The sequence below is a fragment of the Brassica oleracea genome, chromosome C1 (assembly GCF_000695525.1).
Source record: "Brassica oleracea var. oleracea cultivar TO1000 chromosome C1, BOL, whole genome shotgun sequence".
In the NCBI taxonomy this organism is placed as follows: domain Eukaryota; kingdom Viridiplantae; phylum Streptophyta; class Magnoliopsida; order Brassicales; family Brassicaceae; genus Brassica; species Brassica oleracea.
Genome location: NC_027748.1, coordinates 32,772,814 through 32,786,276, shown reverse-complemented (window position 1 = coordinate 32,786,276; position 13,463 = coordinate 32,772,814). Strand labels below are relative to the sequence as shown.

General features: G+C 36.1%; 3 protein-coding genes across 3 annotated transcripts in view; 2 read left to right on the top strand and 1 right to left on the bottom strand.

Moving 5' to 3' along the window:
• Window positions 1-3,536: 3,536 nt before the first annotated feature.
• On the top strand, window positions 3,537-5,928 carry LOC106325743. Its single transcript, XM_013763798.1, has 4 exons — window positions 3,537-4,041; window positions 4,114-4,178; window positions 5,203-5,437; window positions 5,520-5,928. The coding sequence occupies exons 1-4, from the start codon at window positions 3,759-3,761 to the stop codon at window positions 5,729-5,731; spliced, it is 795 nt and encodes a 264-aa protein (XP_013619252.1). The 5' UTR covers window positions 3,537-3,758; the 3' UTR covers window positions 5,732-5,928.
• Window positions 5,929-8,479: 2,551 nt separating this feature from the next.
• On the bottom strand, window positions 8,480-9,931 carry LOC106342537. The gene is made up of 3 exons (XM_013781509.1): window positions 9,696-9,931; window positions 9,452-9,610; window positions 8,480-8,893 (listed from the first exon to the last, which is right to left on the bottom strand). The coding sequence occupies exons 1-3, from the start codon at window positions 9,877-9,879 to the stop codon at window positions 8,571-8,573; spliced, it is 666 nt and encodes a 221-aa protein (XP_013636963.1). The 5' UTR covers window positions 9,880-9,931; the 3' UTR covers window positions 8,480-8,570.
• Window positions 9,932-10,987: 1,056 nt separating this feature from the next.
• Window positions 10,988-13,463, top strand: part of LOC106337812 — a 5,439-nt gene continuing 2,963 nt past the window's right edge. Inside the window, exons 1-6 of the mRNA XM_013776927.1 lie at window positions 10,988-11,261; window positions 11,403-11,587; window positions 11,668-11,817; window positions 11,907-11,987; window positions 12,060-12,171; window positions 12,260-12,304. Coding sequence (XP_013632381.1) covers window positions 10,988-11,261; window positions 11,403-11,587; window positions 11,668-11,817; window positions 11,907-11,987; window positions 12,060-12,171; window positions 12,260-12,304 — 847 coding nt within the window. The remainder of the gene's footprint in view (window positions 11,262-11,402; window positions 11,588-11,667; window positions 11,818-11,906; window positions 11,988-12,059; window positions 12,172-12,259; window positions 12,305-13,463) is intronic.

The window sequence follows — 13,463 nt, the reverse complement described above, 5'->3', positions numbered from 1 at the left end:
GCATAGAATAAATCTATGTGGGTGTCCGACCAAAAGCATCCGGCCCCGGCCCTTCAAACTAAAGATGTCCGACTCTGTCCATCTAAGGGCATCCGGTTTTTCAGCAAAGAACGTCTGGCTCTTCTACTAGACGCATCCGGCTTTTAAAACTAAAAGGCGCCTGGCCCTTCTTCTTGATCACGGACTAGTAGAGACAAATGATCAACAAGATACAAATGTATTGTAGTCCATAAGCTTGTGAGAGCCGAGATCTATGACCTAATTTCAGTGTGTGATATAATCCACAGCAACAGAGGTCATGAGACACCATCAAGAGATGGATAAAGGACTACAATGTCCGAGATAGATATGGTACTGCCTAAAGCAAGAAATATCGATGTCCACATGTGAGATACATGAAGAGTGTTCGGCCACAGAGCCATAATAAGAGATTATAAACTCACATCAATGATCATTGATCTTGAACACTCATGAGATAAGTAGTGGACATGTATAGACGAGGTCTATGATCCAGACATGGATCGGCCACACCGAGACATAGGTTCATGATAACCATGTTTAGTACATTGTCCATGAGTACTTGGTTTATCCGACCATAGTAAAGAGTTAAGAGTAGACGATCACGGCTAGACTATGGACATATGCAAACACGATTTGCAAAGACCCAATAGTGATCTCCGAGGACAATGTGATTCACATTGCTTAGCACATATGCTTTACCGGGACACTCGATGTCAAAAGACATGAGAAACGACCTAAGAGGTCGAAGTGGTCTAGTTACGACTTAGTAATGAAACTGGCCGATTACTTCCCATCCTATACATACAAGAAATATCACGCACAAGATGCGTAGAATGTAGAACCTACACTGAGGTTCACATCAGAGGGAGTAGTGCGTGTTGTACTCTTTTTCCTTCATCATGGTTTTGTCCCACTGGGTTTTCCTAATAAAGTTTTAATGAGACAACATGAAGCGTACTACAAATCATGTATGGTTATGGCATCCAAGGGGGAGTGTTATAAATTATGGAGTGGATTGCCATTAACCAGGTCCGGACCGAGACCGGCCCAATACCTAGAAGATGGAGAGATGGCCGAAGCCTAGAGAGGGGAGAGAGAGAGCCGACTACAGGAGAGAGAATGGCAGCCACAAAGCTTGGAGAAAAGGAAACCCTTTCCTTTTCCTAATAGATGTAATCTTTCAATTATTATGTATTAGTAGTTTTCCTAATCCTAATGAATTTAAGTTTTGGATACTTTCCATTTATCTTTATCTTGTAATCCTTATATAAATGAACCCCTTTGATCATTAATAACAAAAATATTCAGTTTCTAAACTCTCTCTAATTACAACAGTATATAAATTATACGTTTATGCAATAATCATCACAAGAAACATGTCTTAGTCCATTATAATATAAAATCTTAATATACATTAATGATCGGGTCTTTGAAAATTTTATTAACGTTTTCTTTAGGTATCATCTCTAGATGGTCAGCAAAATTGCCAGGAAGAACGGATAATGAGATCAAGAACGTATGGCACACTCACTTTAAGAAAAGACTCGAAGAGTATCTGTCATGCTAAACCTATGGCCAGCAACAAGAAAAAGGGTAGTAAAACCAAACCTCAATCTGTACCAGCGAACGTAAACAGTACCATAAGCGAAGTGATGATGTTTCTTCGGTGTGACACTCATGCCACAACAACGAGGCTAAGATGGATGATAAATCGGGAGAAATGATCGCTAATATAGATCAAGATTCTTTCTCTTTCATAAACTTCGGAGATGAAGAAAACAACACGTCAGAATCTTGAAGTGGCTGGTTTTGATGAGATGCACAAAGATTTTCAGCACTTAGGCTCCGTTGGTAATGAGATGGTTTTCGATAGTGAAATGGACTTGTTGGATGTATTGGCCAAAACTGGAGGGGAACAAGATCTATTAGCTGGACTCTAATGGTAAAATTTTGGTCTAGTTAGTTTATTAATTAGCGGTTGCGTTTTGAAAATATTTCATTTATTTGTTTCTTCAAGATCAGTAATAATCAATGACAAGTGAGCATCAACTACAACGTATATTTCCATGTTAATGAAATAATTAACCGACAAACAATATCGGATGACGACATGCAAACAATAACGATTAATGTGTATCATTTTACTGTAGTATTAATAATACTCGGCTTTCTCATTTGGTTTTCAAGTTCAACTATGGCTGAAAATGGAAAGTTGATAACTAGTAATTAAATTATTAGAGAAAAGTAGCTTGACAAACAATATCGGCCAACAATAACGATTAATGTGTATCATTGATGTAGTATAATAATACTCGGCTTTCTAATTTTGTTTTGAATTTCAACTACGGCGGAAAAGGAAAAGTTGATAACTAGTATTTACTATTTAGCAATATCAGTACCAATAAATTTTTAGTTTAAAGATTTTTACATTATATAAACATAGGCTTGGCCATTAAAACTAAAAAAAATCGAAATTTTATAATATTATCTAAAAATTAATAACTTGATTTTTTAAAATTAGCATTTTTAAATTATTTTGTAAATATATGAGTTTTATGTGTGTTTTAACATCAACATTATATATATATAAATTAAAAATGTAAAACCAAGAAAATATAATAAAAATTATCTAAAATTTTATTATTACATTTTTGTTAGATAAGATATAATTTTTATTATATTTTTTTTTTACATTTTTAATCTTTTAGTAATTTTATTACTAGTATATCTTTAGATAATTTTTATTATATTTTTTGGGTTTCTACATTTTTAATTTATACTTATATAATGTTAATTTTAAAAACCCATTAAACTCATATATTTACAAAAAAATTTAAAAATGTTAATTTTAAAATTTTAAGTTACTAATTTTTAGATAATACTATAAATTTTTGAATTTTTTTGATTTTTAAAATTTTTAATGATAAATTCTTCAATTATGTTTACTTAATGTAAAATTCCTAAACTAAAAATTTATCGATAGTAATAGTAATTATGATTTGTTAGAAATTTAATTTGTTAAATAAAATTAGTCTAGGGAATTTTTTTATTAAATATTTAGTCAGATGGTTTTAAACTTAAAAATCATTTATAAATCAGTAAGAGCAAGAGCATCAGTGAACCCCCTTGGGGTTCATCTTTTCAATTTTTTTATTATTAATTTTTTTTCTTTTTCTTTTTGATTTAAAAAAAAAAAAAACTAGACCAATTGCGAACCGCCACGCCACGTGGGATCCGCGCTACAGTGTTGAATTTTAGGAGAGAGGGGTTCAGCCGAAAGAGCTTTAGGAGAGATAGATTCATGTGATTGAGTTATTTTATTATTTTTTTTATTGATTTCTGTGTGAACTCTCCCCATAAACCCTCAAGGCGGATGGTCTGAGAATAGCTTTGAAAAAAAAAAAAAAAATCAGTAAGAAAAGAAAGAGACAAATCACAGACGCGGACTGAGAGTAGTAAAAGTATGGCCTATATTGGATTCCAGCTAAGCTAACGTTCTATATTGAAAACAGGGTGGGACCCTCGTCTGAGGAGGATTTTCATAGACAATTAACTTGCGTTTTCCGTGCTTTTCCAGATTTCATTTTTTTATTTTCCGCTGGTTTCTCTCTCTCTCTCTCTCTCGCTCTCTCTCTTGTTTCTTTCTCTGCGAGTCCTCTTCTTTGTAAATCAACTCACGAGTCTGCTTGCGATCTCTTTTTCAGTTCATTTCTTTCTTTGTTCCAACATTTTCTTTCATGTCTTCTTCTTCTTCATCTTCTGGATCTGTTTCAGAGCTGATAAAGTTGCTCTATTCTGCTCACCTCTCTTCAAGAGAGAGTGAGAGAACTTTGATAATACAAGCTGGTGAAGCTTTTTCTGGTGAAGGTTCTTCAGATGAACTTTTTTCAGAACAACACTTACTACACTTATGTTTTCCTACCGGCCAAAGTAAGTCTGAGGAGGTGATAATAGCTCAATCTACCGCAAAGAGCTACCTTCAGGATTCAACCAAAAAACTTCGAATGACAGAAACAACATGTAAGCGTTTTTTACCACCCTATTATCTGTTTTCTCTCTTTTTTTGTTTTCTTAAATTTTTTTTTGGTTCAGATTCAAGTATCAAAGCCAGTATTAATCGGATCTTGTCTCCAGATTTTCAATACATTGACTTCACAGTAAGAATCAAAAACGTTTTCTTAAATTATTAAAATTATATTTTAACTTTTATACACTGATATATACTCTCTAGATGTTGTAGCTTTTTTTTTTGTATACTAATGTAAAGATGTTTTGAGGTTTAATTAATACATTTTGGTTTTATAAAAATGAAACTTCCAAGAATATATATTTATCTGTGCAAAAGTGATAAATGTATATGGATAAAAGAAATTTCAAAGTCAAACTATTAATGACTATTGCATGAAATTAAATTACTAAGATAACAAAAATTATTATTCTGTGATTCTTGTGTATATATAAACAATCGATCAAACAGCGAAGATCAGTTACAGTTTACAGTATTCCATTATGTTCTAAAAATTAAAAACTCCAATAAAATTACTAAAAATAGAGAATAATTCTTGATTTATCCAAAAAAGAGAATATTTCTTGACATGTATTACTAGCAAATTATTAGAAGTAATATGTAGATATATATCAACAATACAAAATAAATAATTAACTAAAAATAAGGAAACAAAGTATACCTGAATTCATAAAAGAATGATTTTCCAGTTCTTCATCAAATTGAATAATTGCACCATCATCAGATGTAGTAGAATTTCTTGGTGGACTTTTATTTAAATCAAATCTGTGAAAAGCCATTGGTGGACTTTTATTCAAATCAAAGGAAGCCACATTTTTAATTAGTGAAATACTCTTTTGGTTTTGGCTCCATTCTAAATTCGTTTCCCTTAAAAATGTGGCTCCAAAACTAAAAAATTTCTAAAGTGTAAAGTGTTTTTTGAGTGACCAAATTTATCTTGAAAAACAAACACATCTAGTAATAGCAAATAATTATCTGGTCGGGTACATGCAACTTATCTTTACTAGGAAATTTATTTGTCGTGGGTTATGCATTAAAACTTATTGTAGTGACAAAATTTATAGCAAATAATTATTGTCTTAATACGTGTGAAATACCTAAAACATCGTACATTTCAGTCCAAAGGGAGTATATTTTTTTATTTTTTTATCAAGCATCCCTTTGATTGCAAAAGAAGAAAAACAATAGCGATTTGGGACTTTGAAAACTGTCCCGTAACAACATTAACGCACCATAAAACAGTCATACCAAACATCGAAAAAGGTCTTAAAAATTTGGGATTTGTGGGCGCTTTGCAAATTGTTGGAGTTGGTAATAGAGGATTTTTAAGGGGAGATGCATACTTGGACTCCTTATCATCAGTGGAACTTTTTCACGAGGTGAAAATAGGTGTGTTTAGTGTTTCTGATTGTTTAAAATTTTTTGTGTGGTTTATGAATATTAGTGTTAAAAATTGATTTTTGTTTTCCAGGTAATGAGGAAGACACATCTGACAAAAGACTGATTGTGGAGATGAGAACAAGAATGGAACAACACCTCGAGAAGTACAACGAGCCAGGAAACATTTTGCTGATGACTGGAGATATCGATTTCCTGGGTGTCATCCGCGAAGCAAAGAGACTGGGATTCTACGTGTTGTTAGCCTACAACGAGAAGAAAAATGTTCGCTCAGAACTCAAATGAGCATCGGATAAACCTGTTCAATGGTTCAAACTCGTGGAGGGTAGATTAAAGGGTAGAGTGTAGGTTCTCTTAGCTGTGTTTTTCAATATTGTAATGAGACACGTATGTTAACGGAAATGTTTGTGATCTGATTGTGTTCTGATCAACAATTTTTAAAATGTTTGTTAATCGCGATATCTATGTACGATTGGAAGTCTCCCAGCGTTGTTGAATTTTCTTTCTTTCTCTTTATTCCATTTGTTGAATTCTCGAGATCTGATTGTTTCTCAATCTTTAGTATTGGATCCAACCCGTAGTAAAAATGGTGCGTTTTTGTTTGTCAAGGTTTATGAATTTGCATAAATCGTCGAAGATCTTTTTGTCTTGAGTAAAAATTGTCGCAGCCTTCTTCGAAAAAAACTTGTCTTTCGTCTCTTTCATTTGTAAAGTTTTGGGGGTTTTTGGGTTGATCGAGAGACTATTGGTTAGTTGAATGGAAGTGGGTAGCTCCAATTCATCGGGTCAGCTTTCGGGGCTGGTTGTTGACACTAGACGCAAACACAGGGTCCATGCCGAACTCAATAGGCTCTAACAAGAAGCTCTCTTCTTAGAGGTACGTATACTCCCCATCTCCTCTTTAAATTTAAAAGACCATTGTAAGGGGTGTTGTTATATATGTCTGATATTTTATCGTGTATTGGATCTATCTTTTGTGCTCTTTCCAATGATTTGATCATTTGAAAGTTTGACACTAATTGGGAAGCAATAGCGAAAGTGTTGATCAGAGTCGAGATTCTACTAATGGATGAAGATAATAAGCATTGATTTTCTAGCAGTTTGCTTTCAATGAGTTAGTTAGTTAGTTAGTTAGTTAGTTAGTTAGTTAGTAGTCTCAAAACCTTTATGATTTATTCCCGAAAGGCTTGATTGATATCTCAGGCTTTAACGCAAACTCTTGTACTATTTGTTTTATGTGATATGTTGAGAAAGACATAGTTTGTTATATACCTTCTAAACTTATGTGGGTTTTATTAGCTTGGAGATAGTAGAAGAAGGGCTTTAATTAAAAATGAGCAATCTCACTTTAGGAAATGTAGTGAAGAACAGTCTCCTTGGCGAGAGTTTTGTTGATTGCTAAAATGTTACCCGTGTGAGAGAGAGTGAGAGTAGATTCTAACATGCTTCTGTTAATTATGAATGTTAAAGAATGATGAGGAGTGAGATTAAACTTGTAAATATTAGAGTCTTCCATGTACATTAGCTGATATCTTGGTCCTTTGTCCAAGTAGCTGTTTGGACAATTGTGAAATCGAGTACTGGTTGGGGTGTCAAAATGGTTTGGGTTAACAAGTATTTATTAATGTGTGTTTTGAATATACAAATAACCACGGTACAAAGTCTGAAACAAAGCAAAGATTGTTCATCTTTTCAGATTTGATATTGTAGAAACAGTGTCATACTCGATAATAAGCAACTAAACAGGTGAGGCAGACAAAGAAGACACTCTCTCTGACACGGTTCTGAGTTTCAACTTGCTTGAATATGCCAATCATGGTTCTTGATGCGAAAAAAGCAATTCAAGAACATTATAGTATATAATTTTTAGTATATTAATTTTGACAAGCACAACTACCAAACCAAATACCTCAAAATGTTTGATGGACTGCTTAGAAAAAAAAAACAATAGCACCTCCTCCTCCTCCTCCTCTTCCTCTTCAACTTCAACATTCTTTTCAAGGTAATTAAGTATATCAGGGTAGTAAACACTTTTCAAGGTTTCAATGGCCTGTTAACAAAAGAAACAGCATTATCATGAGAATCTAAGAGCTTAAAAGAGGCATATAGACAAAACCCGAGGATAACAAAGTGTGACCTTATCCAACACCGCTGCTATTTTAGTCTTTTCGTCTCTTCTCAACTCTCTCTTCATATCCCTCATAGGCATAGACGACATTACCTTCTCCCTGTGATTCCAAAAACAAAAGCACCAAGTAAACAAATCAGAACACGAAGAAAAACTAAGACATGTTGTAAATCAAATAGCATATCAAACAAACCAAGAACAACAAAATAAATCGACCTTGTTTTGAGAGAAAGTATTCTCATACGAATAAGCATCTGAGTCATTTTGGTTAGTCTTTGTTTAACCATGTACTTCAACAACATGGGCCAGTACACCTGAAAGGGAAGTTGATCGTGATAGATCAGAATAACTGAAAGAGAAGCTAGAAGAGGGAGGGATTAATCTCAGGTCTCTACAAGTGTTTATCAATGAGTTCAGGTGCCTTCTCATAGTTTCTAGGTAGCTTAATTCTCTCCCACAAGTGTTTTGGCATGTGAGCTCTCTCTAGTCTTCATATACAATAAAACACTCCTATTTGACAACAACAACAACAATAACAACAACACAGAGAATGCTGTGTAAGAAATTTGATTCAAAAGAAGCATGTTCACTTAGAGCACTACCGAGACATGTTCCAAGTAGTTCACTGTTATAATGGTTGTTCTTCACCTATAGTTTTCAATAACATCTACAGAAGCAAAATTGGTAACAAAGGGGGTTTAGCTATTGTTGAGCATGACAGATACTCTTCGAGTCTTTTCTTAAAGTGAGTGTGCCATACGTTCTTGATCTCATTATCCGTTCTTCCTGGCAATTTTTGCTGACCATCTAGAGACTTTACCAAAAGAAAACGTTAATATAAAATTTTCAAAGACCCGATCAATAATGTATATTAAGATTTTATATTATAATGGACGAAGACATGTTTTTCAAGCAAGTTGGCAGTTTCATTTCATCACATATAAAAAGACAAGGCTGAGTAAACTGAGATATTACACTCAAACAAGACTAAATAAACTAATCCTCATTCTTCTCCTCTTCCTCCTCCTCTTCCTCCTCTTCCTCCTCCTCCTCCTCCTCAGGGTTACCTCCACTTGATAGACTTTCCCAAAGCCATTTGATATGAACAGAAGGAAGAGAGGGGCATGTTGCGTTTTGAGGATACGCAAAATGGATGTTGTAACGTAGCATATTAACTTGGAGAAGAGCATTTTTGAATTCTTGCTGACGTCTTGACATGTTGCTTCCCAAGACTAGTATAATATTTGCTGGTGCAGGATTATCAATTGCCCATATCATAAAGTCTACTAAAATCCTCCCAAGCATCGCATCTTTATCTCCTGCGAGATAAAGAAAAAAAAGAAAAGAAGAAGAGATCAAGATTACAATTAGACTTTGATTGGGGATTAGACTTTCGAGACTTTGAAAGCTTTACAATAATAATATAAAGTTTCTAAAGCCAATAAATTTACCAATCAGATTTTTGCTTTCCTAAAATTACTCAAAGCTCCTAAAATAACTCAAAGTCCAACTTCTCAAGTTCCTTTGCTGTTTCTAAAAGCTTGAATTCATGGTTTTTTACTCACAGCCACAAAAACAACAGCCAATTATTTTCTAAAGCCATTATTTTAAGAGTCTTAACAGTAAGTAAGAGCCCTTAACAATCAAAGCCTTAAATTTACTAAAGCCAGTAGTAACAACGCAATGGCTTGAAAGCATCGATCAAGTCAACATATATGTTGACGAGGTTATGTACGTACTAAGGAGAGTTGAAATATTCACAAAATTTAAAAGTTACAGCCACAAAAGCAACATCCAAATATTTTCTAAAGCCATTAGTTTAAAAGTCTTAACAGTAACAGCCCTAAACAATCAAAACCGAGAGTTGAAATATTCACCTGATGAGTGATGGAGCATAAATAGAGGTGTTGATTCATCATCTTGAGTATAAATAGCTGTAGTACCACGATAATCAAAATTACCGGGTGTATGTTTGACAAACACTGCTGGCTTCACATCACTAATGGATGCTTTGCCAAAATCTAGAGTTTCATCTCCTGAATAAAGTGAATCTAAATCAGTGATAAAAAGAATGAAGAAAACAGGCTCTGTATAATAAAAGAAAGAGAAAAAGAGAATCACCTGATGGGTTTAGGTCTTCCAAGATTTTTTGAGAATCACCATAAGCATGGATAAACACCTTACCACTATAATTCAACTTTGACAGAGCCAATCTCATGTTCTGAGACACCTTCAAAGCACTGAGACCTTCTGGTATTGGACAATCATCCACATACCAGAAAATGCCTGTGTTTGCTGTTTCCATAGAGAGATCGAACGTTGAGCGGCGTCGAAAGAAGAATAAGAAGAATACCTATGGGCTGCATATCCTCTCACCGTATCTGTATATGTATATGGGCCTAAGCCCGAAACTTTTATTTAGACCAAACGCCCTTTTGATACTACTAAAATTTATATAACACATTGCTTCTCAACTACTAAATGCAGTAGAGGAGGGAACCTGTTATTGAGTGAAGATAAGACTAGTGAGCATGCTAATGAAAACAATTAATTCAACCGTGGAATGAACATGGAATCTGTGGTGAGTTTCTAGCCAAAATTGTAGAGTTTTTTTTTCATGCTTCCCAAAGTAGAAACTTTTGTCTATATGTTCGCATCATTTGCATTCATGTTCGCAGCAGTTTTCGTGCTTCTGGTGCTGTTGCAGCCCAAAAGCTTCTCAACAGTGACTGTTCTACTCTAGCTAATTGTAATTCTTCTGGTCAAGGAGCTACACATAATCCCTGTCGGAGTAGTACTAGGGAATGAGGAATGTCCTCCCAATATGTGTGTCGAAAAGAAAAATGAAGGAAACAGAACAGCGAGGAAGCTTTTCCCTGAGGATGACTCGCCTGAAGAAAACTGTACTTGTTCTACTGGTTTGAGTTATATAGACTCTCAAGAGCCTGGCGGGGCATCACAAGCGAATGCCTCTTGAATTTGTTGATGTTGAAGTCGAGGCTGATTGTGGAAGGAGAAGAGAAGAAAAAAATCAAAAACCATTCCGAGTGTTACTAGCGAAGAAAGTAAGTTACAACGCGAGAGCTGTTGGAAACAGTATTTTCGACTGGGATGATAAATAATCGTGAGGATGAAGGAGGTGGTGACATTTGTCGTCGAAGAAGAGAAGATATCTTTGGTGTTGCAAGCAAAGCAAGGAGATCTTTTACTAGAAAGGTTCATTCTGATTCCAGACTGTTGCATCGCAGTGTGACTAGGGGACGAAAGGTGATCCAAGCCGCTACAAAGAATCTTGGCAAAGAGTTAGATGCGGAACATAATAAGAAAATGTCTGATATGGTAGCGTTAGGGTATGATAAACAAGTGGAGTAATTACTAGACAATCAAAGGGGACTTATAAGAGGATTCATGCTATGGGTAAAGATGAACTGTTGGAAAGACGGATGAAGAAGGCTAGTCCGAGTCCTGCTAAGCCTTGCGGGAAGAGTATCCAAAGGTCTTCCGAGAGAAGGAAGATCCATACTGCTTCACGAGAAACCAAAAAGAGTCTTCTTGATGAGTTTGATAGGCCTGAAGAAGAAGAAGAAGAAGCAGCAGGCTTTGATACGCAAATGGCTGCTGAAGCGATCAATGATCTGCACTCTGGAAACGCCAGGGAAATTGATAATGAGTCGAATAATCTTATAGGTAAATAATCCAAGAGACTTAAGGGGATTCATGCTGTGGATAATGATGTTGAATCGATGAAACCAAAAACCAAGAAGCCTAAATTAGTTCCTGCCAAGGCCTGTGAGAAGAATGTGGATGAAGTTGTTGTGTCAAGTACAGAGAAGAGAGGAGGAGAATTATCAAACCAACGTTGTAGGTCTAATCTGCTTAAGCAATCGAGTGGGGGTGATGAAGCAGAGGTATTGAGTTGCCCCAAGCGGAGGAGAAGATCAGCTCGTAGTATTTCGCAAGATCAGGATAATGAGGCACCTGCTTTTGATACTCCAGTCAAGTCTAATGGTTGGGTATCATAGACTTACTTGCAAGGGTCCTCGTAGTACATCAAACACTACAAAGAAACTTCGTAGCTTGACCTTACCATTAGTGGAACCTATTCCCGAGACTAAGAGTGCAAGAAAGAGAAGATATAATTGACGAGGATCTGTACATACTCAGAGACTCGAAGAAGGAGAAGGAGTTTGGTTTCAACATGGGGGTTTCTTTGACTCGTGCACGGCAGAACCCACTACTAAAGGTACTACACAGATCTTTTGGCTTCAACTCCTAGTCTTCTCTAGCTGGTTTGTTTTCCCTTTTTGACTCTTTATCTTGACACTACTTCAGGGGAGAAGAGTCTTTATCACCCCAACTACGAAGCCTGGTTTAAACACAATCACGACTTTGGTTAAGGCAGTTCATGGGCAGGTACCGCTTCTTAGCCTTTTTCACACTTTCATTAAGGATGAAAGCCAAAATTGTACTGAAAACAAACTGCAGCCTGTGGAAAGACTGGGAAAATCTTTCCTAAGCGAAGACAAGGTCCCAGAGAATCTTCTAGTCTTATCATGTGAAGAGGATCAAGATATCAGCATACCTTTTCTAGAAAGAGGTGAATTACACATTGAACTATGCAACTCCTGGTTATATAATGTAGTACACGGGAAATTCAGATTTTTTTGTTTCTTTATTCTCTTCAGGGGCTGAGGAGGTCTATAGCTCTAAGTTACTGCTGAATGGTATCGTTACTTATTGGCGTGGATATACTATATTAGAGATAATGATCGAGAGTTTGTGATAAGTCTTAGAGATATAGTTAGACACTCCTATTGTTAAGGAAGTTGTCGTTGATGATAAGGCTAAATAGCCGACTCTCTTATTGTATAAATAGGTTGGTATTGTCGTTCTAATAAGACAAGTACTTTCGATATCTAAATCTACATGGTATCAGAGCAGAGATCCTTAAAACTCTGACTCAAAATAAATTTCTCGTGTATTCCGTGAGAAACACGTTATGGCAGATTCGCAAGTTGTGAAGAAGGATGAGCGTGTCTCACCTTATACGTTATACGGCTCCGATAATCCTGGCGCCGCGATTACTTCCGTTCTGTTGAATGGAGAAAATTACAATGAATGGTCTTCAGAGATGTTGAACGCTCTCCAGGCCAAAAGAAAATTAGGTTTCATCACCGGAACCTTGACGAAACCAGACGCAGGAAGCGTCGATTTGGAGAACTGGTTGACAGTTAACTCTATGATTGTGGGGTGGATCCGTACCTCCATAGAGTCAAAGGTGCGATCGACTGTTACTTACATCACCGACGCACATCAGCTTTGGGAAGATCTCAAGCAACGTTTCTCTGTTGGGAACACTGTACGTGTTCATCAGTTAAAGGCAAAACTCGCCTCGTGTCGGCAAGAAGGACAGTCTGTGCTGGACTACTTTGGTAAATTATCTGCACTTTGGGAGGAATTACAGGTCTATCAACCAGTTCACGTGTGCTCCTGTGGAGCGGCTACAGCGATGGCCAAAGAAAGAGATCAGGAAAGGATTCATCAGTTCGTGATGGGGCTAGATGACTCACGTTTTGGTAGCATGTGCACAAACATAATTGGTCTTGATCCTCTTCCATCTCTTGGTGAGATTTACAACAAGATTATCCGAGAAGAGCAGAGACTTGCAGCAACACGAGTTCGTGATCAGCAGCAAGAAGCAGTTGGTTTTGTGGCTCGACAAAACACCTCAACAACTTCAAACGATGCGTCAAGCAAACCAGAAAATACCATTCTGAGATCTCGGATGTTGTGTTCTCATTGCGGCAGAACAGGACACGAGAAACGGGATTGGTGGCAGTTAGTGGGCTACCCGGAATGGTACACTGAGCGCAATGCTGGACGAGGACA

Bases quoted from the DNA above. Each gene is read 5' to 3' on its own strand.
- LOC106325743 (XM_013763798.1), top strand. From the start codon at position 3,759: ATGTCTTCTTCTTCTTCATCTTCTGGATCTGTTTCAGAGCTGATAAAG. The intron at 4,042-4,113 runs GTAAGCGTTTTT...TTTTTGGTTCAG, and splicing joins TCGAATGACAGAAACAACAT to ATTCAAGTATCAAAGCCAGT. The intron at 4,179-5,202 runs GTAAGAATCAAA...TTTTTTATCAAG, and splicing joins TTCAATACATTGACTTCACA to CATCCCTTTGATTGCAAAAG.
- LOC106342537 (XM_013781509.1), bottom strand. From the start codon at position 9,879: ATGGAAACAGCAAACACAGGCATTTTCTGGTATGTGGATGATTGTCCA. The intron at 9,611-9,695 runs GTGATTCTCTTT...CACTTTATTCAG, and splicing joins GGAAGACCTAAACCCATCAG to GAGATGAAACTCTAGATTTT. The intron at 8,894-9,451 runs GTGAATATTTCA...TTTATCTCGCAG, and splicing joins TATGCTCCATCACTCATCAG to GAGATAAAGATGCGATGCTT.